At 49.5% G+C, this 25,864-nt stretch overlaps 1 protein-coding gene across 3 annotated transcripts; it reads right to left on the minus strand.

Moving 5' to 3' along the window:
* Positions 1-2,320: 2,320 nt before the first annotated feature.
* LOC110518553 (TSC22 domain family protein 4) lies at positions 2,321-25,864 on the minus strand. Of its 3 annotated transcripts, XM_090183294.1 has the most exons (6): positions 25,187-25,841; positions 14,713-14,894; positions 9,321-10,019; positions 9,074-9,222; positions 5,087-5,138; positions 2,321-2,562 (listed from the first exon to the last, which is right to left on the minus strand). In XM_090183294.1, the coding sequence occupies exons 2-6, from the start codon at positions 14,734-14,736 to the stop codon at positions 2,428-2,430; spliced, it is 1,059 nt and encodes a 352-aa protein (XP_090039420.1). In that variant the 5' UTR covers positions 14,737-14,894; positions 25,187-25,841; the 3' UTR covers positions 2,321-2,427. The 3 variants fall into 3 exon arrangements, with proteins under 3 accessions (XP_090039420.1, XP_036842880.2, XP_036842881.2); XM_036986985.2 differs by lacking the exon at positions 14,713-14,894 and having other exon boundaries at positions 25,187-25,864; XM_036986986.2 differs by lacking the exons at positions 14,713-14,894; positions 25,187-25,841 and adding an exon at positions 15,744-18,849.

Genomic DNA, 25,864 nt, shown 5'->3' on the forward strand with positions numbered 1-25,864 from the left:
GATGTTTATAGAGGATGTGGTGTATATAGAGGTGTGTATAGAGGTGGTGTATTTAGAGGTGTATATAGAGGTGTTTATAGAGGAGGTGGTGTATATAGAGGTGTTTATAGAGATGGTGTATATAGAAGTGTGTATAGAGGATGTGGTGTGTATAGAGGAGGTGGTGTATATAAAGGTGTTTATAGAGGAGGTGGTGTATGTAGAGGTGTTTATAGAGGTTTGGTGTATATAGAGGTGTTTATAGAGGCGGTGGTGTATATAGAGGTATTTATAGAGGTTTGGTGTATATAGAGGTGTTTATAGAGGAGGTGGTGTATATAGAGGTGTTTATAGAGGAGGTGGTGTGTATAGAGTGGTTTATAGAGGAGGTGGTGTATATAGAGGTGTTTATAGAGATGGTGTGTATAGAGGAGGTGGTGTATATAAAGGTGTTTATAGAGGAGGTGGTGTATATAGAGGTGTTTATAGAGGAGGTGGTGTATATAGAGGTGTTTATAGAAGAGGTGGTGTATATAGAGGTGTGTATAGAGGTGGTGTATGTAGAGGTATTTATAAAGGAGGTGGTGTTGTATAGAGGTGTTTATAGAGGAGGTGGTGTATATAGAGGTGTTTATAGAGGAGGTGGTGTACTATATAGAGGTGTTTATAGAGGAGGTGGTGTACTATATAGAGGTGTATAGAGGTGTTTATAGAGGAGGTGGTGTATATAGAGGTGTTTATAGAGGAGGTGGTGTGTATATAGGTGTTTATAGAGGAGGTGGTGTATATAGAGATGTTTATAGAGGAGGTGGTATATGTAGAGGTGTTTATAGAGGAGGTGGTGTATGTAGAGGTGTTTATAGAGGAGGTGGTGTATGTAGAGGTGTTTATAGAGGAGGTGGTGTATATAGAGGTGTTTATAAAGAAGGTGGTGTATGGAGAGATGTTTATAGAGGAGGTGGTGTATGTAGAGGTGTTTATAGAGGAGGTGGTGTGTATATAGGTGTTTATAGAGGAGGTGGTGTATATAGAGATGTTTATAGAGGAGGTGGTATATATAGAGGTGTTTATAGAGGAGGTGGTGTATGTAGAGGTGTTTATAGAGGAGGTGGTGTATGTAGAGGTGTTTATAGAGGAGGTGGTGTATATAGAGGTGTTTATAGAGGAGGTGGTGTGTATATAGGTGTTTATAGAGGAGGTGGTGTATATAGAGGTGTTTATAGAGGAGGTGGTGTATGTAGAGGTGTTTATAGAGGAGGTGGTTTGTATATAGGTGTTTATAGAGGAGGTGGTGTATATAGAGATGTTTATAGAGGAGGTGGTATATGTAGAGGTGTTTATAGAGGAGGTGGTGTATGTAGAGGTGTTTATAGAGGAGGTGGTGTATGTAGAGGTGTTTATAGAGGAGGTGGTGTATATAGAGGTGTTTATAGAGGAGGTGGTGTGTATATAGGTGTTTATAGAGGAGGTGGTGTATATAGAGATGTTTATAGAGGAGGTGGTATATGTAGAGGTGTTTATAGAGGAGGTGGTGTATGTAGAGGTGTTTATAGAGGAGGTGGTGTATGTAGAGGTGTTTATAGAGGAGGTGGTGTATATAGAGGTGTTTATAAAGAAGGTGGTGTATGGAGAGATGTTTATAGAGGAGGTGGTGTATGTAGAGGTGTTTATAGAGGAGGTGGTGTGTATATAGGTGTTTATAGAGGAGGTGGTGTATATAGAGATGTTTATAGAGGAGGTGGTATATGTAGAGGTGTTTATAGAGGAGGTGGTGTATGTAGAGGTGTTTATAGAGGAGGTGGTGTATGTAGAGGTGTTTATAGAGGAGGTGGTGTATATAGAGGTGTTTATAGAGGAGGTGGTGTACTATATAGAGGTGTTTATAGAGGAGGTGGTGTATGTAGAGGTGTTTATAGAGGAGGTGGTGCATATAGAGGTGGTGTACTCTATAGAGGTGTTTATAGAGGAGGTGGTGTATATAGAGGTGTTTATAGAGGAGGTGGTGTGTATAGAGGGGTTTATAGAGGAGGTGGTGTATATAGAGGTGTTTATAGAGATGGTGTTTATAGAGGTGGTGTATATAAAGGTGTTTATAGAGGAGGTGGTGTATATAGAGGAGGTGGTGTTTATAGAGATGGTGTATATAGAGGTGTTTATAGAGGTGGTGTATATAGAGGTTTTTATAGAGGAGGTGGTGTATATAGAGGTGCTGATCCCTGACTGTTTGTCCTTTCCTTCCCATCCTCTTAGCGCTCCAATCCACATTCTGACCCAGCTCAGCTGGTTACCCCTGACAACGCTGTGTGTGTGTGTGAGAGAGAGTTGTGAGTAGTCAGGCAGGTTTTTAGTAAGTTATTTATTCTTGTTTTCTGCAGTTAGAGATAATCAGTAATGCTGTATGTATTCTGGAAGGACCACTGCAGGAGCGTAACATGGCTGTTGCTGTTGTCAGTCTCTCAGAGTTCTCAGGATATAGTTCTCCCTCTCCAGCTGGGCGTTCCTTTCTGATAGTTCTTTAATCTGTTCCCATAGCAACTCCACTTCCTCTCTGACCGCCAGCATCAGGTGGGTCTTTACAAGGTCCTGAGTGGACAAATATTAAGAACACCATGACAGACTGACCAGGTGAATCCTATGATCCTTCTTGATGTCACTTGTGAAATCCACTTCAGTGTAAGTAAAGGGGAGGAGACAGGTTAAAGAAGGATTTTTAAGCCTTGAGACATGGATTGTGTATGAGCAAGAGGAAGGATTTAAGTGCCTTTGAACGGGGTATGGTAGTAGTGGTATCCCAATATACCTTGTCAATATATAACTATCACTATATAACAATATACCTTGTCAATATATAACTATCACTATATAACAATATACTGTGTCAATATATAACTATCACTATATAACAATATACCTTGTCAATATATAACTATCACTATATAACAATATACCTTGTCAATATATAACTATCACTATATAACAATATACCTTGTCAATATATAACTATCACTATATAACAATATACCTTGTCAATATATAACTATCACTATATAACAATATACTGTGTCAATATATAACTATCACTATATAACAATATACCTTGTCAATATATAACTATCACTATATAACAATATACTGTATCAATATTTAACTATCACTATATAACAATATACTGTGTCAATATATAACTATCACTATATAACAATATACCTTGTCAATATATAACTATCACTATATAACAATATACCTTGTCAATATATAACTATCACTATATAACAATATACCTTGTCAATATATAACTATCACTATATAACAATATACCTTGTCAATATATAACTATCACTATATAACAATATACCTTGTCAATATATAACTATCACTATATAACAATATACTGTATCAATATTTAACTAGAGATATAGAACACACTGTAAACTGTGTGGTTTATAATCTGGGTGGTGGTGAACTCAACGAAGCGCCCCTTGACAGGAACCTTGAGTGGGTATCGATCACAGATACGTAGCATCTCATCATATTTCAACTAGCCATAAACGTGATGATGACTGTTTTCTGACCAGTATAGCCGTCCCACCAGTTCCTGTGGGTTTTGCAGAAGACGTCATTGGGGGAGGTTGCCTATGTCTGGACTTGCCGCGTGGACCAATCAGGACGAAGACCTGGGTTTTGAAGTTACGAGTGGGGGGGTATCACAGAGGAATAGGCGGTAAAACCGCGGTGGTACCTGACGTAAGTGGAAGGGTTAGCGGCAGCTACAGCCTTCATATCCCTTGAGGTAGTTTTCAGAACGTTGATTGCTGAATCGAGATCGGATCTCTTCCCTTACTTGCGAGGCTCACCAATACGGAGGTAAATATCGCCATCCTTGGAACAGTAATCGTCTGTTGATCAGTACCTTTAGCTTGTTCGAAGTGAGCGCCACTGTAAATTAGCTTCTTCATGCTAGCTAAGTGTTGCTTCTTGTATCATGTACTGTGATTGGTTGATAGGTTGATAAGGTTGATCGTTCCAAAACCATTGGAGGGGGTGAGCATGGTACCTCCCGGGCAGTTTGCGTTGGGGAGGTTCCAGCCTGAACCGAAATCTACAAGGTGTCGAAATCGTTCCCCATGTTGACTCCCACTGTTGTGTCAAGTTGTCTGGATGTTCTTTGGGTGGTGGACCATTCTAGATACACACAGGAAACTGTTGAGCGTGAAAAACCCAGAAGCATTGTAGTTCTTGACACAAACCGGTGCACCTGGCACCTTCTATCCTACCCCGTTCAAAGGCACTTACATATTTTGTCTTGCTCATTCACCCTCTGAACGGCACACATACCATCCATGTCTCAAAATCCTTCTTTAACCTGTCTCCTCCCCTTCATCTAGACGTGGATATCACAATAAGGTTATTACACAAGAGACCTAGATATCACAATAAGGTTATTACACAACAGAGACCTAGATATCACAATAAGGTTATTACACAACAGACCTAGATATCACAATAAGGTTATTACACAACAGACCTAGATATCACAATAAGGTTATTACACAACAGAGACCTAGATATCACAATACAGACATCACAATAAGGTTATTACACAACAGACCTAGATATCACAATACAGACATCACAATAAGGTTATTACACAACAGACCTAGATATCACTATACAGACATCACAATAAGGTTATTACACAACAGACCTAGATATCACAATAAGGTTACTACACAACAGACCTAGATATCACAATACAGACATCACAATAAGGTTATTACACAACAGACCTAGATATCACAATACAGACATCACAATAAGGTTATTACACAACAGACCTAGATATCACAATAAGGTTATTACACAACAGACTAGATATCACAATACTACATGACATCACAATAAGGTTATTACACAACAGACCTAGATATCACAATACATGGCATCACAATAAGGTTATTACACAACAGACCTAGATATCACAATACATGGCATCACAATAAGGTTATTACACAACAGACCTAGATATCACAATACATGACATCACAATAAGGTTATTACACAACAGACCTAGATATCACAATAAGGTTATTGCACAACAGAGACCTACCATTGCTTGCTCTATCTTGTTGTCTATTGCGATCATGCTGCTGCTCGACCCACTGCAAAGACAAAATAAACCAGTCAGAATATGTTGACGTGTGTCTAGGTTCAGTGTCATGTGGTGGCACATGGTTCACATTAATGCCTATTCCTAAATCAAACACCTCAAACAATCTAACATATTCCACTGCAGCAAAAACACACACACACCAATCTAAAATGGCACCCTGTTCCCTACATAGTACATAGACCAGGGTGCCTTCACAGTCTTTGTTAGATCACACAGCACAGAGGCACAGAGCCAGAGACCCACTTCTAACCCAGCCAGCTACCCTAACCCCACAGAGCCAGAGACCGAACTCTAACCCAGCCAGCCACCCTAACCCCACAGAGCCAAAGACCCAACTCTAACCCAGCCAGCTACCCTAACCGCTAACCCCACAGAGCCAGAGGCCCAACTCTAACCCAGCCAGCTACACTAACCCCATAGAGCCAGAGACCCAACTCTAACCCAGCCAGCCAGCTACCCTAACCCCTAACCCCACAGAGCCAGAGACCCAACTCTAACCCAGCCAGCCAGCTACCCTAACCCCACAGAGTCAGAGACCCAACTCTAACCCAGCCAGCCAGCTACCCTAACCCCACAGAGCCAGAGACCCAACTCTAACCCAGCCAGCTACCCTAACCCCACAGACCCAGAGACCCAACTCTAACACAGCCAGCTACCCTAACCCCACAGAGCCAGAGACCCAACTCTAATCCAGCCAGCCAGCTACCCTAACCCCATAGAGCCAGAGACCCAACTCTAACCCAGCCAGCTACCATAACCCCACAGAGCCAGAGACCCACCTCTAACCCAGCCAGCTACGCTAACCCCACAGAGCCAGAGACCCAACTCTAACACAGCCAGCTACCCTAACCCCACAGAGCCAGAGACCCAACTCTAACCCAGCCAGCCACCCTAACCCCACAGAGCCAGAGACCCAACTCTAACCCAGCCAGCCAGCTACCCTAACCCCACAGAGCCAGAGACCCAACTCTAATCCAGCCAGCTACCCTAACCCCACAGAGCCAGAGACCCAACTCTAACCCAGCCAGCTACCCTAACCCCACAGAGCCAGATACCCACCTCTAACCCAGCCAGCTACCCTAACCCCACAGAGCCAAAGACCCAACTCTAACCCAGCCAGCTACCCTAACCGCTAACCCCACAGAGCCAGAGGCCCAACTCTAACCCAGCCAGCTACACTAACCCCATAGAGCCAGAGACCCAACTCTAACCCAGCCAGCTACCCTAACCAGTAACCCCACAGAGCCAGAGACCCAACTCTAACCCAGCCAGCTACCCTAACCCCACAGAGCCAGAGACCCAACTCTAACCTAGCCAGCTGCCCTAACCCCACAGAGCCAGAGACACAACTCTAACCCTGCCAGCTACCCTAACCCCACAGAGCCAGAGACCCAACTCTAACCCAGCCAGCCACCCTAACCCCACAGAGCCAGAGACCCAACTCTAACCCAGCCAGCCAGCTACCCTAAGCCCACAGAGCCAGAGACCCAACTCTAATCCAGCCAGCTACCCTAACCCCACAGACCCAGAGACCCACTTCTAACCCAGCCAGCTACCCTAACCCCACAGAGCCAGAGACCCACCTCTAACCCAGCCAGCTACCCTAACCCCACAGAGCCAGATGAGACCCACCTCTAACCCAGCCAGCTACCCTAACCCCTAACCCCACAGAACCAGAGACCCAACTCTAACCCAGCCCCAGCCATCCAGTTGATCCCAGATGAGAGCAGGCTTTGTCTGTGGATTTAGATTATGCAGATTACTTCCTGATTCTATCCACATGTCTCATTGGCAAATCATCACTTTACTTTCCGCATGGCGGAGTCTCCTGTCGGAGCATGGCGGAGTCTCCTGAAGTGTGAGCTCACAGAGCCAGAGACCCAACTCTAAACCAGCCCCAGCCAGCTACCCTAACCCCATAGAGCCAGAGACCCAACTCTAACCCAGCCCCAGCCAGCTACCCTAACCCCACAGAGCCAGAGACCCAACTCTAACCCAGCCAGCTACCCTAAACCCATAGAGCCAGAGACCCAACTCTAACCCAGCCCCAGCCAGCTACCCTAACCCCATAGAGCCAAAGACCCAACTCTAAACCAGCCCCAGCCAGCTCCCCTAACCCCATAGAGCCAGAGACCCAACTCTAACCCAGCCCCAGCCAAAACCCTAACCCCATAGAGCCAGAGACCCAACTCTAACCCAGCCCCAGCCAGCTACCCTAACCCCACAGAGCCAGAGACCCAACTCTAACCCAGCCCCAGCCAGCTAACCTAAACCCATAGAGCCAGAGACCCAACTCTAACCCAGCCCCAGCCAGCTACCCTAACCCCATAGAGCCAGAGACCCAACTCTAACCCAGCCCCAGCCAGCTACCCTAACCCCATAGAGCCAGAGACCCAACTCTAACCCAGCCCCAGCCAGCTACCCTAACCCCACAGAGCCAGAGACCCAACTCTAAACCAGCCCCAGCCAGCTACCCTAACCCCATAGAGCCAGAGACCCAACTCTAACCCAGCCCCAGCCAGCTACCCTAACCCCACAGAGCCAGAGACCCAACTCTAACCCAGCCAGCTACCCTAACCCCATAGAGCCAGAGACGCAACTCTAAACCAGCCCCAGCCAGCTACCCTAACCCCATAGAGCCAGAGACCCAACTCTAACCCAGCCCCAGCCAGCTACCCTAAACCCATAGAGCCAGAGACCCAACTCTAACCCAGCCCCAGCCAGCTACCCTAACCCCATAGAGCCAGAGACCCAACTCTAACCCAGCCCCAGCCAGCTACCCTAACCCCATAGAGCCAGAGACCCAACTCTAACCCAGCCCCAGCCAGCTACCCTAACCCCTAACCCTATAGAGCCAGAGACCCAACTCTAACCCAACCAGCTACCCTAACCCCATAGAGCCAGAGACCCAACTCTAACCCAGCCCCAGCCAGCTACCCTAACCCCCTAGCGCCAGAGACCCAACTCTAACCCAGCCAGCTACCCTAACCCCACAGAGTCAGAGACCCAACTCTAACCCAGCCCCAGCCAGCTACCCGAACCCCACAGAGCCAGAGACCCAACTCTAACCCAGCCAGCTACCCTAACACCACAGAGCCAGAGACCCAACTCTAAACCAGCCCCAGCCAGCTACCCTAACCCCACAGAGCCAGAGACGCAACTCTAACCCTGTTAGCTACCCTAACCTCACAGAGCCAGAGACCCAACTCTAACCCAGCCAGCTACCCTAACCCCACAGAGCCAGAGACCCAACTCTAACCCAGCCAGCTACCCTGACACCACAGAGCCAGAGACCCAACTCTAAACCAGCCCCAGCCAGCTACCCTAACCCCACAGAGCCAGAGACACAACTCTAACCCAGTTAGCTACCCTAACCCCACAGAGCCAGAGACCCAACTCTAACCCACCCAGCCAGCTACCCTAACCCCTAACCCCACAGAGCCAGAGACCCAACTCTAACCCAGCCAGCTACCCTAACCCCACAGAGCCAGAGACCCAACTCTAACCCAGCCAGTTACCCTAACCCCACAGAGCCAGAGACCCAACTCTAACCCAGCCAGCTACCCTAAGCCCACAGAGCCAGAGACCCAACTCTAACCCAGCCCCAGCCAGCTAGTTGAACACAGATGAGAGCAGGCTTTGTCTGTGGATTTAGATTCTCACGAGGGACCATTCTGCCTCTCCCACACACCACACTGTACTGCACTCTCATTGGCTCACACAGGCACAACCTCACTTCCAAACCCCACCCACTCAGTGCCTCAGCCAATGACAATATTCTCAGCTGCCCACTCGCTAGGAGTATGCTGATTATCTCTCTCTTTAGAATAAAGAAACACAGCTCTCCCACCCAACAGAAACATGACTGAGGTCAAATACACTCACTGTCCCAGAGGGGGATCTAACCCACACATACCACCATACCTGTCATCCCCCGGCAGATGGAAGCCCCCCCCGGAGCCGAACATGGACCAGCCCGAAGGAGTCTGGATGGGTGTCAAACTGGGTGGGAACACACCATCTCTATCCTGTAGGGGGGAGCTGGGCTGGGAATTAGACACTCTCAACAGGGACTAGACAGGGGGAGAGAGAGAGAGAGAGAAGAAGAAACAGTGAACGGCTTTAAAACACCTCTGTGTGTGTGTGTGTGTGTGTGTGTGTGTGTTCTCACCCTCCCGGTAGCGTCCACATCCAGGCGTAGAGGAGGGGGGATGTTCCGTGGGCGGGGGCTGGGTGGAGGGGGCGTGGAGTTGACCAATCGTAAGTGGAGTCTGTCCAGGTGTGTGGGGGAGGACGGGCCGCTGTGGAGGAGGAGGGGCTTCAGCCCTCCAAACCTCTCCCCATCTGACCCTATTGGCTGGGCCAGCAAGTGGGAGGTACCCTGAGAGTGCACAAGGTGTCCCGTCCTGAGCGCACGCACGTTCCCCAGCAGCCCGCCTGCAGCCCCTCCCCTCTCTAGACCAATCCCCTCAAGCGACTCCAGAGAGTGGGCGTGTCTCATGCTGTCGATCACCCGTCTAAGCCCCAACCCTTCCTCTCGTTCCAGGAAGTCAGTGCAGGTCCATCGCCCCCGGTGATAGGGTTCTCCGTGGCCCTGGCCCAATCGGACGACACGGAACCTGGATCCCTGTCCCGTGGCATCTTGGGAGTTGCATTTCCTCAGCGAGAGGGGAGTCGTCGGCTGGGAGGTGCTTCCCTGCTGGTGGAAGGGGCCAGGCTGGGAGGAAGCAGTGGATTGGCTGGAGGACGGAGGGGAGGGATTTGATTGGCTAGAGGCCTGGGCAGGGGGTGGGGCTTCCCCGGAGCTCTGAGTGTAGTCTGACGTCACACTGGTAATCTGGAAGCCACTCCTCTTCTTCCCTCCACTCATCTAAACACACAGAGACAGACACACACAGTGAGAGCTGGATGTGCCAGCAGGGCTAGTGTGTGTGTGTGTTTTGATAAGTGGGGGGTTAAGGTTACTGTTAACTGACAGTGGTAGGGTACAGCAGTCAACCACAGAGGGTTACTGTTAACTGACAGTGGTAGGGTACAGCAGTCAACCACAGAGGGTTACTGTTAACTGACAGTGGTAGGGTACAGCAGTCAACCACAGAGGGTTACTGTTAACTGACAGTGGTAGGGTACAGCAGTCAAACACAGAGGGTTACTGTTAACTGACAGTGGTAGGGTACAGCAGTCAACCACAGAGGGAGTGGCAGGGAGCAGCTATTGCACAACACTGGGCTAGCTGTGTGTGTGTGTGTGTGTGTGTGTGTGTGTGTGTGTGTGTGTTCAGGTTATGCAGCACTGACAGATATAAACCAGTTTAACAACATTACTAAATAATTATGACTTAGAAGAAACAGGTGGTATTTCTGCTTCATGACAAACACCAGAGACAAACACCAGATCTCACAACAGCTGGATTGGTGTCAACTAAGCACATCATATGATATAACAATCTGATACCTGGATAGGTGTTTAACAAAAAAACAGGCCCAATAACCATGATTTATGAGCGTTAGTAAAAATAAAGAAAAGAAGATGAGTTTCTCTGAAATCCTCCCAGATGTTCCCTAGTAAAGTCATACTTGGTTACATTCATATGGCTATTTCACTGTCAGTTATAGACTCACTCCTCTACCTTGTTCTACCTTCTTGTGCTAAGTTGAGGGAAGGATAAATCTTTTCTAATCTTTTGATGAGTTTATTTTTTTTATTTATTTTTATTTTTTTTATTTCACCTTTATTTAACCAGGTAGGCTAGTTGAGAACAAGTTCTCATTTGCAACTGCGACCTGGCCAAGATAAGGCATAGCAGTGTGAACAGACAACACAGAGTTACACATGGAGTAAACAATTAACAAGTCAATAACACAGTAGAAAAAAAAAAGGGGAGTCTATATATACATTGTGTGCAAAAGGCATGAGAAGGTAGGCAAATAATTACAATTATGCAGATTAACACTGGAGTGATAAATGATCAGATGGTTATGTAAAGGTAGAGATAGAGATATTGGTGTGCAAAAGAGCAGAAAAATAAATAAATAAAAACAGTATGGGGATGAGGTAGGTGAAAATGGGTGGGCTATTTACCAATAGACTATGTACAGCTGCAGCGATCGGTTAGCTGCTCAGATAGCAGATGTTTGAAGTTGGTGAGGGAGATAAAAGTCTCCAACTTCAGCGATTTTTGCAATTCGTTCCAATCACAGGCAGCAGAGAACTGGAACGAAAGGCGGCCAAATGAGGTGTTGGCTTTAGGGATGATCAGTGAGATACACCTGCTGGAGCGCGTGCTACGGATGGGTGTTGCCATCGTAACCAGTGAACTGAGATAAGGCGGAGCTTTACCTAGCATGGACTTGTAGATGACCTGGAGCCAGTGGGTCTGGCGACGAATATGTAGCGAGGGCCAGCCGACTAGAGCATACAAGTCGCAGTGGTGGGTGGTATAAGGTGCTTTAGTGACAAAACGGATGGCACTGTGATAAACTGCATCCAGTTTGCTGAGTAGAGTGTTGGAAGCAATTTTGTAGATGACATCGCCGAAGTCGAGGATCGGTAGGATAGTCAGTTTTACTAGGGTAAGTTTGGCGGCGTGAGTGAAGGAGGCTTTGTTGCGGAATAGAAAGCCGACTCTTGATTTGATTTTCGATTGGAGATGTTTGATATGGGTCTGGAAGGAGAGTTTAGAGTCTAGCCAGACACCTAGGTACTTATAGATGTCCACATATTCAAGGTCGGAACCATCCAGGGTGGTGATGCTGGTCAGGCGTGCGGGTGCAGGCAGCGAACGGTTGAAAAGCATGCATTTGGTTTTACTAGCGTTTAAGAGCAGTTGGAGGCCACGGAAGGAGTGCTGTATGGCATTGAAGCTCGTTTGGAGGTTAGATAGCACAGTGTCCAAGGACGGGCCGGAAGTATATAGAATGGTGTCGTCTGCGTAGAGGTGGATCAGGGAATCGCCCGCAGCATGAGAAACATCATTGATATATACAGAGAAAAGAGTCGGCCCGAGAATTGAACCCTGTGGCACCCCCATAGAGACTGCCAGAGGACCGGACAGCATGCCCTCCGATTTGACACACTGAACTCTGTCTGCAAAGTAATTGGTGAACCAGGCAAGGCAGTCATCCGAAAAACCGAGGCTACTGAGTCTGCCGATAAGAATACGGTGATTGACAGAGTCGAAAGCCTTGGCAAGGTCTATGAAGACGGCTGCACAGTACTGTCTTTTATCGATGGCGGTTATGATATCGTTTAGTACCTTGAGCGTGGCTGAGGTACACCCATGACCGGCTCGGAAACCAGATTGCACAGCGGAGAAGGTACGGTGGGATTCAAGATGGTCAGTGATCTGTTTGTTGACTTGGCTTTCGAAGAACTTAGATAGGCAGGGAAGGATGGATATTGGTCTGTAACAGTTTGGGTCCAGGGTGTCGCCCCCTTTGAAGAGGGGGATGACTGCGGCAGCTTTCCAATCCTTGGGGATCTCAGACGATATGAAAGAGAGGTTGAACAGGCTGGTAATAGGGGTTGCGACAATGGCGGCGGATAGTTTCAGGAATAGAGGGTCCAGATTGTCAAGCCCAGCTGATTTGTACGGGTCCAGGTTTTGCAGCTCTTTCAGAACATCTGCTATCTGGATTTGGGTAAAGGAGAACCTGGAGAGGCTTGGGCGAGTAGCTGCGGGGGGGGGGAGCTGTTGGACGAGGTTGGAGTAGCCAGGCGGAAGGCATGGCCAGCCGTTGAGAAATGCTTGTTGAAGTTTTCGATAATCATGGATTTATCGGTGGTGACCGTGTTACCTAGCCTCAGTGCAGTGGGCAGCTGGGAGGAGGTGCTCTTGTTCTCCATGGACTTCACAGTGTCCCAGAACTTTTTGGAGTTGGAGCTACAGGATGCAAACTTCTGCCTGAAGAAGTTGGCTTTAGCTTTCCTGACTGACTGTGTGTATTGGTTCCTGACTTCCCTGAACAGTTGCATATCGCGGGGACTGTTCGATGTTAGTGCAGTCCGCCACAGGATGTTTTTGTGCTGGTCGAGGGCAGTCAGGTCTGGAGTGAACCAGGGGCTATATCTGTTCTTAGTTCTGCATTTTTTGAACGGAGCATGCTTATCTAAAATGGTGAGGAAGTTACTTTTAAAGAAAGACCAGGCATCCTCAACTGACGGGATGAGGTCAATGTCCTTCCAGGATACCCGGGCCAGGTCGATTAGAAAGGCCTGCTCACAGAAGTGTTTTAGGGAGCGTTTGACAGTGATGAGGGGTGGTCGTTTGACTGCGGCTCCATAGCGGATACAGGCAATGAGGCAGTGATCGCTGAGATCCTGGTTGAAGACAGCGGAGGTGTATTTGGAGGGCCAGTTGGTCAGGATGACGTCAATGAGGGTGCCCTTGTTTACAGAGTTAGGGTTGTACCTGGTGGGTTCCTTGATGATTTGAGTGAGATTGAGGGCATCTAGCTTAGATTGTAGGACTGCCGGGGTGTTAAGCATATCCCAGTTTAGGTCACCTAACAGAACAAACTCTGAAGCTAGATGGGGGGCGATCAATTCACAAATGGTGTCCAGGGCACAGCTGGGAGCTGAGGGGGGTCGGTAGCAGGCGGCAACAGTGAGAGACTTATTTCTGGAGAGAGTAATTTTCAAAATTAGTAGTTCGAACTGTTTGGGTATGGACCTGGAAAGTATGACATTACTTTGCAGGCTATCTCTGCAGTAGACTGCAACTCCTCCTCCTTTGGCAGTTCTATCTTGACGGAAGATGTTATAGTTGGGTATGGAAATCTCCGAATTTTTGGTGGCCTTCCTGAGCCAGGATTCAGACACGGCAAGGACATCAGGGTTAGCAGAGTGTGCTAGAGCAGTGAGTAAGACAAACTTAGGGAGGAGGCTTCTGATGTTGACATGCATGAAACCAAGGCTTTTTCGATCACAGAAGTCAACAAATGAGGGTGCCTGGGGACATGCAGGGCCTGGGTTTACCTCCACATCACCCGCGGAACAGAGAAGGAGTAGTATGAGGGTGCGGCTGAAGGCTATCAAAACTGGTCGCCTAGGGCGTTGGGGACAGAGAATAAGAGGAGCAGGTTTCTGGGCATGGTAGAATATATTCAGGGCATAATGCGCAAACAGGGGTATGGTGGGGTGCGGGTACAGCGGAGGTAAGCCCAGGCACTGGGTGATGATGAGAGAGGTTGTATCTCTGGACATGCTGGTTGTAATGGGTGAGGTCACCGCATGTGTGGGGGGTGGGACAAAGGAGGTAACAGGGGTATAAAGAGTGGAACTAGGGGCTCCATTGTAAACTAAAACAATGATAACTAACCTGCACAACAGTATACAAGGCATATTGACATTTGAGAAAGACATACAGCGAGGCATACAGTAATCACAGGTGTTGAATTGGGAGAGCTAGCTAAAACAGTAGGTGAGACAACAGCTAATCAGCTAGCACAACAACAGCAGGTAGAATGGCGATTGATTAGGCAGAGAGGGTCGGATTAACTACACACAGAGCCTAAGTGCGGCTGGGGCCGACAGATAAAACATAAACAAGCAGAATGGATTACCGTGATTAATGGACAGTCCAGCATGCATCAGCTATGTAGCCAAGTGATCAGTGTCCAAGGGGCAGCGGTGGATGGGGCAGGGAAGCTGGACTGGCGAGTGTTATCCAGGTTAGAAAACTAACAATGACCAAATAGCTTGTAGCCAGTTAGCTGGTTAGCTTCTGGAGGTTCTTGAGTGTGTTCTAAAAATGTAAAGATAATAGCGGTTCCGTATCACATTGGGTGAGGCAGGTTACCGGAAGGTATAAACAAATTAAAAATCGAAAAGGGATAGAAAGTAAATATGGGTTCAGTGAGTGTTTGGGACGCGGCGATTCAGACGGTTAGCAGGCCTGTGCTAACAAGCTAACAGTTAGTAGACGGTGCTAAACACGGTAGCAGTTAGCGGACCGGGCTAAACAAGCTAGCAGTTAGCAGGCCGAATTTGCAAGCAAGGAGATAGCAAGGGCTAGAGAGTTAGCCTTTGGGGACGTCGCGATGGGGGTATCTGTTTATTCCTCTTCATGCAGTGACATCGATGGACCGGTCGTGGGTCTGGATATTGTAGCCCAGGAGCTCAAAATGTTCCGTTTGCGATGGGAATCCAGGGATGAAAAATAAAATAAAATAATAAATAGGTCCGTTATGCTCTGGTTAGAGTCGCGTTGTTCGAACTGGCGAGAGCTTTCCGAGCTGAAGGTTAGCTGATGACCGGTTAGCTGAAGACCGCTAGCAATGTTTTGCTGAAGCAGGTAGTTCGTTGGCTAGCTTCAGTTGAGGGGTTCCAAGGTCCGAAGTAAATATAAATACTTTAGGAAAAATAGCTACGTTGGGTGAGGCGGGTTGCAGGAGAGTATTTAGAAGAAGTTGAGGTTCAGCAAAAAGTTTTAAAGATATGTGAAGAAAAAAAAACGAAAACAAACGATATATACAAGGGACACAACACGACAATACGTCCTACTGCTACGCCATCTTGGAGAGAAGTTGAATGTGAACTCTACTCCGTTAAGGAAGACTTTCAGCGTTACGGGAAAACGCAGCGCGAATCTCACCCCCTTGTTGTACAGCTCATAGAATGCAGCCCGGTCCTTGGTCACCTCGCTGTAGTAGCTGGCCGGTCCTTGGTCACCACGCTGTAGTAGCTGGCCGGTCCTTGGTCACCTCGCTGTAGTAGCTGGCCGGTCCTTGGTCACCTCGCTGTAGTAGCTGGCCGGTCCTTGGTCACCTCGCTGTAGTAGCTGGCCGGTCCTTGGTCACCACGCTGTAGTAGCTGGCCAGTCCTTGGTCACCTCGCTGTAGTAGCAGCCCGGTCCTTGGTCACCACGCTGTAGTAGCTGGCCGGTCCTTGGTCACCTCGCTGTAGTAGCTGGCCGGTCCTTGGTCACCTCGCTGTAGTAGCTGGCCGGTCCTTGGTTACCTCGCTGTAGTAGCTGGCCGGTCCTTGGTCACCTCGCTGTAGTAGCTGGCCGGTCCTTGGTCACCTCGCTGTAGTAGCTGGCCGGTCCTTGGTCACCTCGCTGTAGTAGCTGGCCGGTCCTTGGTCACCTCGCTGTAGTAGCTGGCCGGTCCTTGGTCACCTCGCTGTAGTAGCTGGCCGGTCCTTGGTCACCTCGCTGTAGTAGCTGGCCGGTCCTTGGTCACCTCGCTGTAGTAGCTGGCCGGTCCTTGGTCACCTCGCTGTAGTAGCTGGCCGGTCCTTGGTCACCTCGCTGTAGTAGCTGGCCGGTCCTTGGTCACCTCGCTGTAGTAGCTGGCCGGTCCTTGGTCACCTCGCTGTAGTAGCTGGCCGGTCCTTGGTCACCTCGCTGTAGTAGCTGGCCGGTCCTTGGTCACCTCGCTGTAGTAGCTGGCCTTGTCTTGGTCACCTCGCTGTAGTAGCTGGCCGGTCCTTGGTCACCTCGCTGTAGTAGCTGGCCGGTCCTTGGTCACCTCGCGGTAGTAGCTGGACGGTCCTTGGTCACCTCGCTGTAGTAGCTGGCCGGTCCTTGGTCACCTTGCTGTAGTAGCTGTAGTAGCTGGCCGGTCCTTGGTCACCTTGCTGTAGTAGCTGTAGTAGCTGGCCAGTCCTTGGTTACCTTGCTGTAGTAGCAGCCCGGTTCTTGGTCACCTTGCTGTAGTAGCTGGCCAGTCCTTGGTCACCTTGCTGTAGTAGCTGGCCGGTCCTTGGTCACCTCGCTGTAGTAGCTGGCCGGTCCTTGGTCACCTTGCTGTAGTAGCTGGCCGGTCCTTGGTCACCTTGCTGTAGTAGCTGGCCGGTCCTTAGTCACCTTGCTGTAGTAGCTGTAGTAGCTGGCCGGTCCTTGGTCACCTCGCTGTAGTAGCTGGCCGGTCCTTTGTCACCTCGCTGTAGTAGCTGGCCGGTCCTTGGTCACCTTGCTGTAGTAGCTGGCCGGTCCTTGGTCACCTTGCTGTAGTAGCTGGCCGGTCCTTGGTCACCTTGCTGTAGTAGCTGTAGTAGCTGGCCGGTCCTTGGTCACCTCACTGTAGTAGCTGGCCGGTCATTTGGCACCTTGCTGTAGTAGCTGGCCGGTCCATGGTTACTTTGCTGCAGTAGCTGGCCGGTCCTTGGTCACCTTGCTGTAGTAGCTGGCCGGTCCTTGGTTACCTTGCTGCAGTAGCTGTAGTAGCTGGCCGGTCCTTGGTCACCTCGCTGTAGTAGCTGGCCGGTCCTTGGTCACCTCGCTGTAGTAGCTGGCCGGTCCATGGTCACCTCGCTGTAGTAGCTGGCCGGTCCTTGGTCACCTCGCTGTAGTAGCTGGCCGGTCCTTGGTCACCTCACGGTAGTAGCTGGCCGGTCCTTGGTCACCTTGCTGTAGTAGCTTGCCGGTCCTTGGTCACCTCGCTGTAGTAGCTGTAGTAGCAGCCCGGTCCTTGGTCACCTCGCTGTAGTAGCTGTAGTAGCTGGCCGGTCCTTGGTCACCTCTCTGTAGTAGCTGTAGTAGCTGGCCGGTCCTTGGTCACCTTGCTGTAGTAGCAGCCCGGTCCTTGGTCACCTTGCTGTAGTAGGTGGCCAGTCCTTGGTCACCTTGCTGTAGTAGCTGGCCGGTCCTTGGTCACCTTGCTGTAGTAGCTGTAGTAGCTGGCCGGTCCTTGGTCACCTCGCTGTAGTAGCTGGCTGGTCCTTGGTCACCTTGCTGTAGAAGCTGGCCGGTCCTTGGTCACCTTGCTGTAGTAGCTGTAGTAGCTGGCCGGTCCTTGGTCACCTCGCTGTAGTAGCTGGCCGGTCCTTGGTCACCTAGCTGTAGTAGCTGGCCGGTCCTTGGTCACCTAGCTGTAGTAGCTGGCCGGTCCTTGGTTACCTTGCTGCAGTAGCTGGCCGGTCCTTGGTCACCTTGCTGTAGTAGCTGGCCGGTCCTTGGTCACCTTGCTGTAGTAGCTGGCCGGTCCTTGGTTACCTTGCTGCAGTAGCTGTAGTAGCTGGCCGGTCCTTGGTTACCTTGCTGCAGTAGCTGTAGTAGCTGGCCGGTCTTTGGTCACCTTGCTGTAGTAGCTGGCCGGTCCTTGGTCACCTTGCTGTAGTAGCTGGCCGGTCCTTGGTCACCTTGCTGTAGTAGCTGGCCGGTCTTTGGTCACCTTGCTGTAGTAGCTGGCCGGTCCTTGGTCACCTTGCTGTAGTAGCTGGCCGGTCCTTGGTTACCTTGCTGTAGTAGCTGTAGTAGCTGGCCGGTCCTTGGTCACCTTGCTGTAGTAGCTGGTCGGTCCTTGGCTACCTTGCTGTAGTAGCTGGCCGGTCCTTGGTTACCTTGCTGTAGTAGCTGTAGTAGCAGCCCGGTCCTTGGTCACCTTGCTGTAGTAGCTGTAGTAGCTGGCCGGTCCTTGGTCACCTTGCTGTTGTAGCTGGCCGGTCCTTGGTCACCTTGCTGTAGTAGCTGTAGTAGCTGGCCGGTCCTTGGTCACCTCGCTGTAGTAGCTGGCTGGTCCTTGGTTACCTTGCTGCAGTAGCTGTCCGGTCCTTGGTCACCTTGCTGTAGTCGCTGTAGTAGCTGTCCGGTCCTTGGTCACCTTGCTGTAGTAGCTGTAGTAGCTGGCCGGTCCTTGGTCACCTCGCTGTAGTAGCTGTAGTAGCTGGCCGGTCCTTGGTCACCTCGCTGTAGTAGCTGTAGTAGCTGGCCGGTCCTTGGTCACCTCGTTGTAGTAGCAGGCCGGTCCTTGGTCACCTTGCTGTAGTAGCTGGCCGGTCCTTGGTTACCTTGCTGTAGTAGCTGGCTGGTCCTTGGTTACCTTGCCGTAGTAGCTGTAGTAACTGGCCAGTCCTTGGTTACCTTGCTGTAGTAGCTGTAGTAGCTGGCCAGTCCATGGTTACCTTGCTGTAGTAGCTGTAGTAGCTGGCCGGTCCTTGGTTACCTTGCTGTAGTAGCTGGCCAGTCCTTGGTCACCTTGCTGTAGTAGCTGTAGTAGCTGGCCGGTGCTTGGTCTCCTTGCTGTAGTAGCTGTAGTAGCAGCCTGGTCCTTGGTCACCTTGCTGTAGTAGCTGGCCGGGTCCTTGGTTACCTTGCTGTAGTAGAAGGCCGGTCCTTGGTTACCTTGCTGTAGTAGCTGGCCGGTCCTTGGTCACCTTGCTGTAGTAGCTGGCCGGTCCTTGGTCACCTTGCTGTAGTAGCTGGCCGGTCCTTGGTTACCTTGCTGTAGTAGTTAGCTGGTCCTTGGTTACCTTGCTGTAGTAGCTGTAGTAGCTGGCCGGTCCTTGGTTACCTTGCTGTAGTAGAAGGCCGGTCCTTGGTTACCTTGCTGTAGTAGCAGTAGTAGCTGGCCAGTCCTTGGTTACCTTGCTGTAGTAGCTGTAGTAGCTGGCCAGTCCTTGGTTACCTTGTTGTAGTAGCATCCCGGTCCTTGGTCACCTTGCTGTAGTAATCAAATGTATTTATATAGCCCTTCGTACATCACCTGATATCTCAAAGTGCTGTACAGAAACCCAGCCTAAAACCCCAAACAGCAAGCAATGCAGGTGTAGAAGCAGCCCGGTCCTTGATCACCTCACTGTAGTAGCAGCCCGGTCCTTGGTCACCTTGTTGTAGTAGCTGGCCGGTTCTTAGTCACCTTGCTGTAGTAGCTGTAGTAGCTGGCCAGTCCTTGGTTACCTTGCTGTAGTAGCAGTAGTAGCTGGCCAGTCCTTGGTTACCTTGCTGTAGTAGCATCCCGGTCCTTGGTCACCTCGCTGTAGTAGCTGGCCGGTCCTTGGTCACCTTGCTGTAGTAATCAAATGTATTTATATAGCCCTTCGTACATCAGCTGATATCTCAAAGTGCTGTACAGAAACCCAGCCTAAAACCCCAAACAGCAAGGAATGCAGGTGTAGAAGCAGCCCGGTCCTTGGTCACCTCACTGTAGTAGCAGCCCGGTCCTTGGCCACCTTGTTGTAGTAGCTGGCCGGTCCATAGTCACCTTGCTGTAGTAGCAGCCCGGTCCTTGGTCACCTTGCTGTAGTAGCTGGCCGGTCCTTGGTTACCTTGCTGTAGTAGCTGGCCAGTCCTTGGTTACCTTGCTGTAGTAGCTGTAGTAGCAGCCCGGTCCTTGGTTACCTTGCTGTAGTAGCACTAGTAGCAGCCCGGTCCTTAGTCACCTTGCTGTAGTAGCAGCCCGGTCCTTGGTTACCTTGCTCTAGTAGCTGGCCGGTCCTTGGTTACCTTGCTGTAGTAGCTGTAGTAGCAGCCCGGTCCTTGGTTACCTTGCTGTAGTAGCTGTAGTAGCAGCCGGGTCCTTAGTCACCTTGCTGTAGTAGCAGCCCGGTCCTTGATCACCTTGCTGTAGTAGCTGGCCGGTCCTTGGTTACCTTGCTGTAGTAGCTGTAGTAGCAGCCCGGTCCTTGGTTACCTTGCTGTAGTAGCTGGCCGGTCCTTGGTCACCTTGCTGTAGTAGCTGTAGTAGCAGCCCGGTCCTTGGTTACCTTGCTGTAGTAGCTGTAGTAGCAGCCCGGTCCTTGGTTACCTTGCTGTAGTAGCTGGCCGGTCCTTGGTCACCTTGCTGAAGTAGCTGTAGTAGCAGCCCGGTCCTTGGTTACCTTGCTGTAGTAGCTGTAGTAGCAGCCCGGTCCTTGGTCACCTTGCTGTAGTAGCTGCCCAGTACTTGGTTACCTTGCTGTAGTAGCTGGCCAGTCCTTGGTCACCTCGCTGTAGTAGCTGGCCGGTCCTTGGTCACCTTGCTGTAGTAGCTGGCCAGTCCTTGGTTACCTTGCTGTAGTAGCAGCCCGGTCCTTGGTCACCTTGCTGTAGTAGCTGTAGTAGCTGGCCGGTCCTTGGTCACCTCGCTGTAGTAGCTGGCCGGTCCTTGGTCACCTTGCTGTAGTAGCTGGCCGGTCCTTGGTCACCTTGCTGTAGTAGCTGTAGTAGCTGGCCGGTCCTTGGTCACCTTGCTGTAGTAGCTGTAGTAGCAGCCCGGTCCTTGGTCACCTCGCTGTAGTAGCTGGCCGGTCCTTGGTCACCTTGCTGTAGTAGCTGTAGTAGCTGGCCGGTCCTTGGTCACCTTGCTGTAGTAGCAGCCCGGTCCTTGGTTACCTTGCTGTAGTAGCTGCCCAGTACTTGGTTACCTTGCTGTAGTAGCAGCCCGGTCCTTGGTCACCTCGCTGTAGTAGCTGGCCAGTACTTGGTTACCTTGCTGTAGTAGCTGCCCAGTACTTGGTTACCTTGCTGTAGTAGCTGGCCGGTCCTTGGTTACCTTGCTGTAGTAGCTGGCCGGTCCTTGGTCACCTCGCTGTAGTAGCTGGCCAGTACTTGGTTACCTTGCTGTAGTAGCTGCCCAGTACTTGGTTACCTTGCTGTAGTAGCTGGCCGGTCCTTGGTCACCTCGCTGTAGTAGTTGGCCGGTCCTTGGTCACCTTGCTGTAGTAGCTGGCCAGTCCTTGGTTACCTTGCTGTAGTAGCAGCCCGGTCCTTGGTCACCTCGCTGTAGTAGCTGTAGTAGCTGGCCGGTCCTTGGTTACCTTGCTGTAGTAGCTGGCCGGTCCTTGGTCACCTCGCTGTAGTAGCTGGCCGGTCCTTGGTCACCTCGCTGTAGTAGCTGGCCGGTCCTTGGTCACCTCGCTGTAGTAGCTGTAGTAGCTGTAGTAGCTGGCCGGTCCTTGGTCACCTCGCTGTAGTAGCTGGCCGGTCCTTGGTCACCTTGCTGTAGTAGCTGGCCGGTCCTTGGTCACCTTGCTGTAGTAGCTGGCTGGTCCTTGGTCACCTTGCTGTAGTAGCAGCCCGGTCCTTGGTCACCTCGCTGTAGTAGCAGCCCGGTCCTTGGTCACCTCGCTGTAGTAGCTGGCCGGTCCTTGGTCACCTTGCTGTAGTAGCTGGCCGGTCCTTGGTCACCTTGCTGTACTAGCTGGCTGGTCCTTGGTCACCTCGCTGTAGTAGCAGCCCGGTCCTTGGTCACATCGCTGTAGTAGCAGCCCGGTCCTTGGTCACCTCGCTGTAGTAGCTTGCCGGTCCTTGGTCACCTTGCTGTAGTAGCTGTCCGGTCCTTGGTCACCTCGCTGTAGTAGCAGCCCGGTCCTTGGTCACCTCGCTGTAGTAGCAGCCCGGTCCTTGGTCACCTCGCTGTAGTAGCAGCCCGGTCCTTGGTCACCTCGCTGTAGTAGCTGGCCGGTCCTTGGTCACCTTGCTGTAGTAGCTGGCCGGTCCTTGGTTACCTTGCTGTAGTAGCTGGCCGGTCCTTGGTCACCTTGCTGTAGTAGCATCCCGGTCCTTGGTCACCTCGCTGTAGTAGCTGGCCGGTCCTTGGTCACCTTGCTGTATTAGCTGGCCGGTCCTTGGTCACCTTGCTGTAGTAGCTGGCCGGTCCTTGGTCACATCGCTGTAGTAGCTGGCCGGTCCTTGGTCACCTCGCTGTAGTAGCTGGCCGGTCCTTGGTCACCTTGCTGTAGTAGCTGGCCGGTCCTTGGTCACCTTGCTGTAGTAGCTGGCTGGTCCTTGGTCACCTTGCTGTAGTAGCTGGCCGGTCCTTGGTCACCTCGCTGTAGTAGCTGGCCGGTCCTTGGTCACCTCGCTGTAGTAGCTGGCCGGTCCTTGGTCACCTTGCTGTAGTAGCTGGCCGGTCCTTGGTCACCTTGCTGTAGTAGCTGGCCGGTCCTTGGTCACCTTGCTTTAGTAGCTGGCCGGTCCTTGGTCACCTCGCTGTAGTAGCTGGCCGGTCCTTGGTCACCTCGCTGTAGTAGCTAGGGATCAGCCGGAGTTCAGACCCTTGGAACTCAAGTGTTTTTCTGTTGCTGAGCAGAGGACACTATCCTTCACTGAGTATTGATGGAACCTCACCAGCAACCTCAGGTGACTGTGACAGCATCTCCTCCCCCAAGATCTCCATCAACAGATTAGCAGTAAAGGTGGTAGGTAGCCTGTGGTAGTTTCACTATCTCGGGCAGGCCTGTGATTTTGATGGTTTGGTATCTTGATGGTTTGGTATCTTCTCCAGTACCCATGTCAGTTGATGAGGGACTCCTGAGTCTTCTCCAGTACCTGAGTCTTCTCCTGTACCCATGTCAGTTGGTGAGGGATTCCCGAGTCTTCTCCAGTACCCATGTCAGTTGGTGAGGGATTCCCGAGTCTTCTCCAGTACCCATGTCAGTTGGTGAGGGAATCCTGAGTCTTCTCCAGTACCCATGGCAGTTGGTGAGGGATTCCTGAGTCTTCTCCAGTACCCATGTCAGTTGGTGAGGGACTCCTGAGTCTTCTCCAGTACCCATGTCAGTTGGTGAGGGAATCCTGAGTCTTCTCCAGTACCCATGTCAGTTGGTGAGGGACTCCTGAGTCTTCTCCAGCCCAGTAACCCAATCGCCCATGTCAGTTGGTGACATTTCCAAGTCTGTAACCTGTACTCCCTGGGCTTTCACATCAATTTCAAGTTCTGCAAAAGGTTCATTGAATGTACTTATTTAGCACTTTCATGATAGCCACTACTGCTGGAACATTGTAGATACATCAGCCTTGTACCTGGTGTTGACTGTGTTTGCTGCTGGTTGTTGTTCCGGTTTACGTTGAGAAACAGCTACTAGCAACATGGGTCCGATCTTTTACTTCTCTGATATACAAATATTAGGCCAGTGTTAATATTAATATTTAAATATTAGGCCAATGTTAACATTTAAATATTAGGCCAGTGTTAATATTCATATTTAAATATTAGGCCAATGTTAACATTTAAATATTAGGCCAGTGTTAATATTAATATTTAAATATTAGGCCAGTGTTAATATTAATATTTAAATATTAGGCCAATGTTAACATTTAAATATTAGGCCGGTGTTAATATTAATATTAGGCCAGTGGTAATTTTAACATTTAAATATTAGGCCAGTGGTAATGTTAACATTTAAATATTAGGCCAGTGTTAATATTAATATTTAAATATTAGGCCAATGTTAACATTTAAATATTAGGCCGGTGTTAATATTAATATTAGGCCAGTGGTAATGTTAACATTTAAATATTAGGCCGGTGTTAATATTAATATTAGGCCAGTGGTAATTTTAACATTTAAATATTAAGCCAGTGTTAATATTAATATTTAAATATTAGGCCAATGTTAACATTTAAATATTAGGCCGGTGTTAAAATTAATATTAGGCCAGTGGTAATGTTAACATTTAAATATTAGGCCGGTGTTAATATTAATATTAGGCCAGTGGTAATTTTAACATTTAAATATTAGGCCAGTGTTAATATTAATATTAGGCCAGTGGTAATTTTATAGCATTTTAAGCAAAAAAAAGGGTGATAATATTGAGTGATATTTGCGCACCTCACTCCATTACTCACCCAGAACAGGAAGCTCGAGCTACAGTCTATATCATAACTAGACCAGTTGGTAACTCTACAGTCTATATCATAACTAGACCAGTTGGTAACTCTACAGTCTATATCATAACTAGACCAGTTGGTAACTCTACAGTCTATATCATAACTAGACCAGTTGGTAACTCTACAGTCTGTGTATCAAACTAGACCAGTTGGTAACTCTACAGTCTATATCATAACTAGACCAGTTGGTAACTCTACAGTCTGTGTATCAAACGAGACCAGTTGGTAACTCTACAGTCTGTGTATCAAACTAGACCAGTTGGTAACTCTACAGTCTGTGTAACATACCTAGACCAGTTGGTAACTCTACAGTCTGTATCATAACTAGACCAGTTGTTCACTCTACAGTATGTGTATCATACCTAGACCAGTTAACTCTCCAGTATGTGTATGATAACTAGAACAGTTAACTCTACAGTCTGTGTATCATACCTACAGTAGGACCGTTGTTAAGGTCTTCATAGAGGACAGCTATAACCCTAAGTATTACTGTTATCGGTTCAACAATCACTCAGCTACGTGCTTGAATGTAATTCCGCTCAGTGACGTCACCGGTAATAACGTACAACGAAGCCTCTATACAGCCTGACCCATCAACAAGTTCCGTCCATTTCAATACAATCCCTTCTCTCCCTCCCCCTTCACAGAGCTCTTCAGATGCACAACTTTCTTTGGTATTGTTTTTCCTTCTTGGTAGAGTTTGTTTCAGGCGAAAGACGACGTACCTTGTTTGATGGTCGCCTCTATGACTTACATGACGACATCTCATCACAGCCGAACAGACACACTGCATAACCTTCACCAGTTGGATGTTGGGATAAATAAATGTCAACTTTATAAAATCAGACTTTTATAAAAATGGTAGAAAGAGTTGGAAAAGTACTCCTCGCCCAATCGCCGCTAGCTCTATCGGCCGTAGCTCCCGTTTCCAGGCTCACCCCACGGTTATAATATCCCGTTGGACCGGAGAGATGAGCAGGGACCGTACTTGGATCAGGGCATGGGGCAAAGGGTGAGGGTCTGCTGCAGTCCCGGTCCGCCCTGTACTAGCAGCTCTTCCATGGAGCCCCGACAGAGACAGGCATCAGTAGAGGAGCCACGGAAAGGGAGAGCAGGCTGGAGTTATCTGTTAGCTGGCCTGGGACAAGTGAGTTAACTAACTACAGTAACTAACTACATTCTAGTTTTAACTAGCTTCTTCTGCTTTCCGCGGTGTCTGTCCGTCTTTACTCTCCCTCCACCCGTCTCTCTCTCCAGGAAAAAGAAGGGTAGCGTTCTGCTCTCACACTATCTACATGTTTATTTATCTTTAGCAAACTGTTGACAACTTTCATAAACCCGGAAGTTCCGCTCCGTGTTTATGGCGCCCTGGCGGTCCCTGCTGGCCAGATCAAAGTACTGCT

This window comes from Oncorhynchus mykiss, chromosome 9 (genome assembly GCF_057628025.1).
Source record: "Oncorhynchus mykiss isolate SJ-2025 chromosome 9, ASM5762802v1, whole genome shotgun sequence".
In the NCBI taxonomy this organism is placed as follows: Eukaryota; Metazoa; Chordata; class Actinopteri; order Salmoniformes; family Salmonidae; genus Oncorhynchus; species Oncorhynchus mykiss.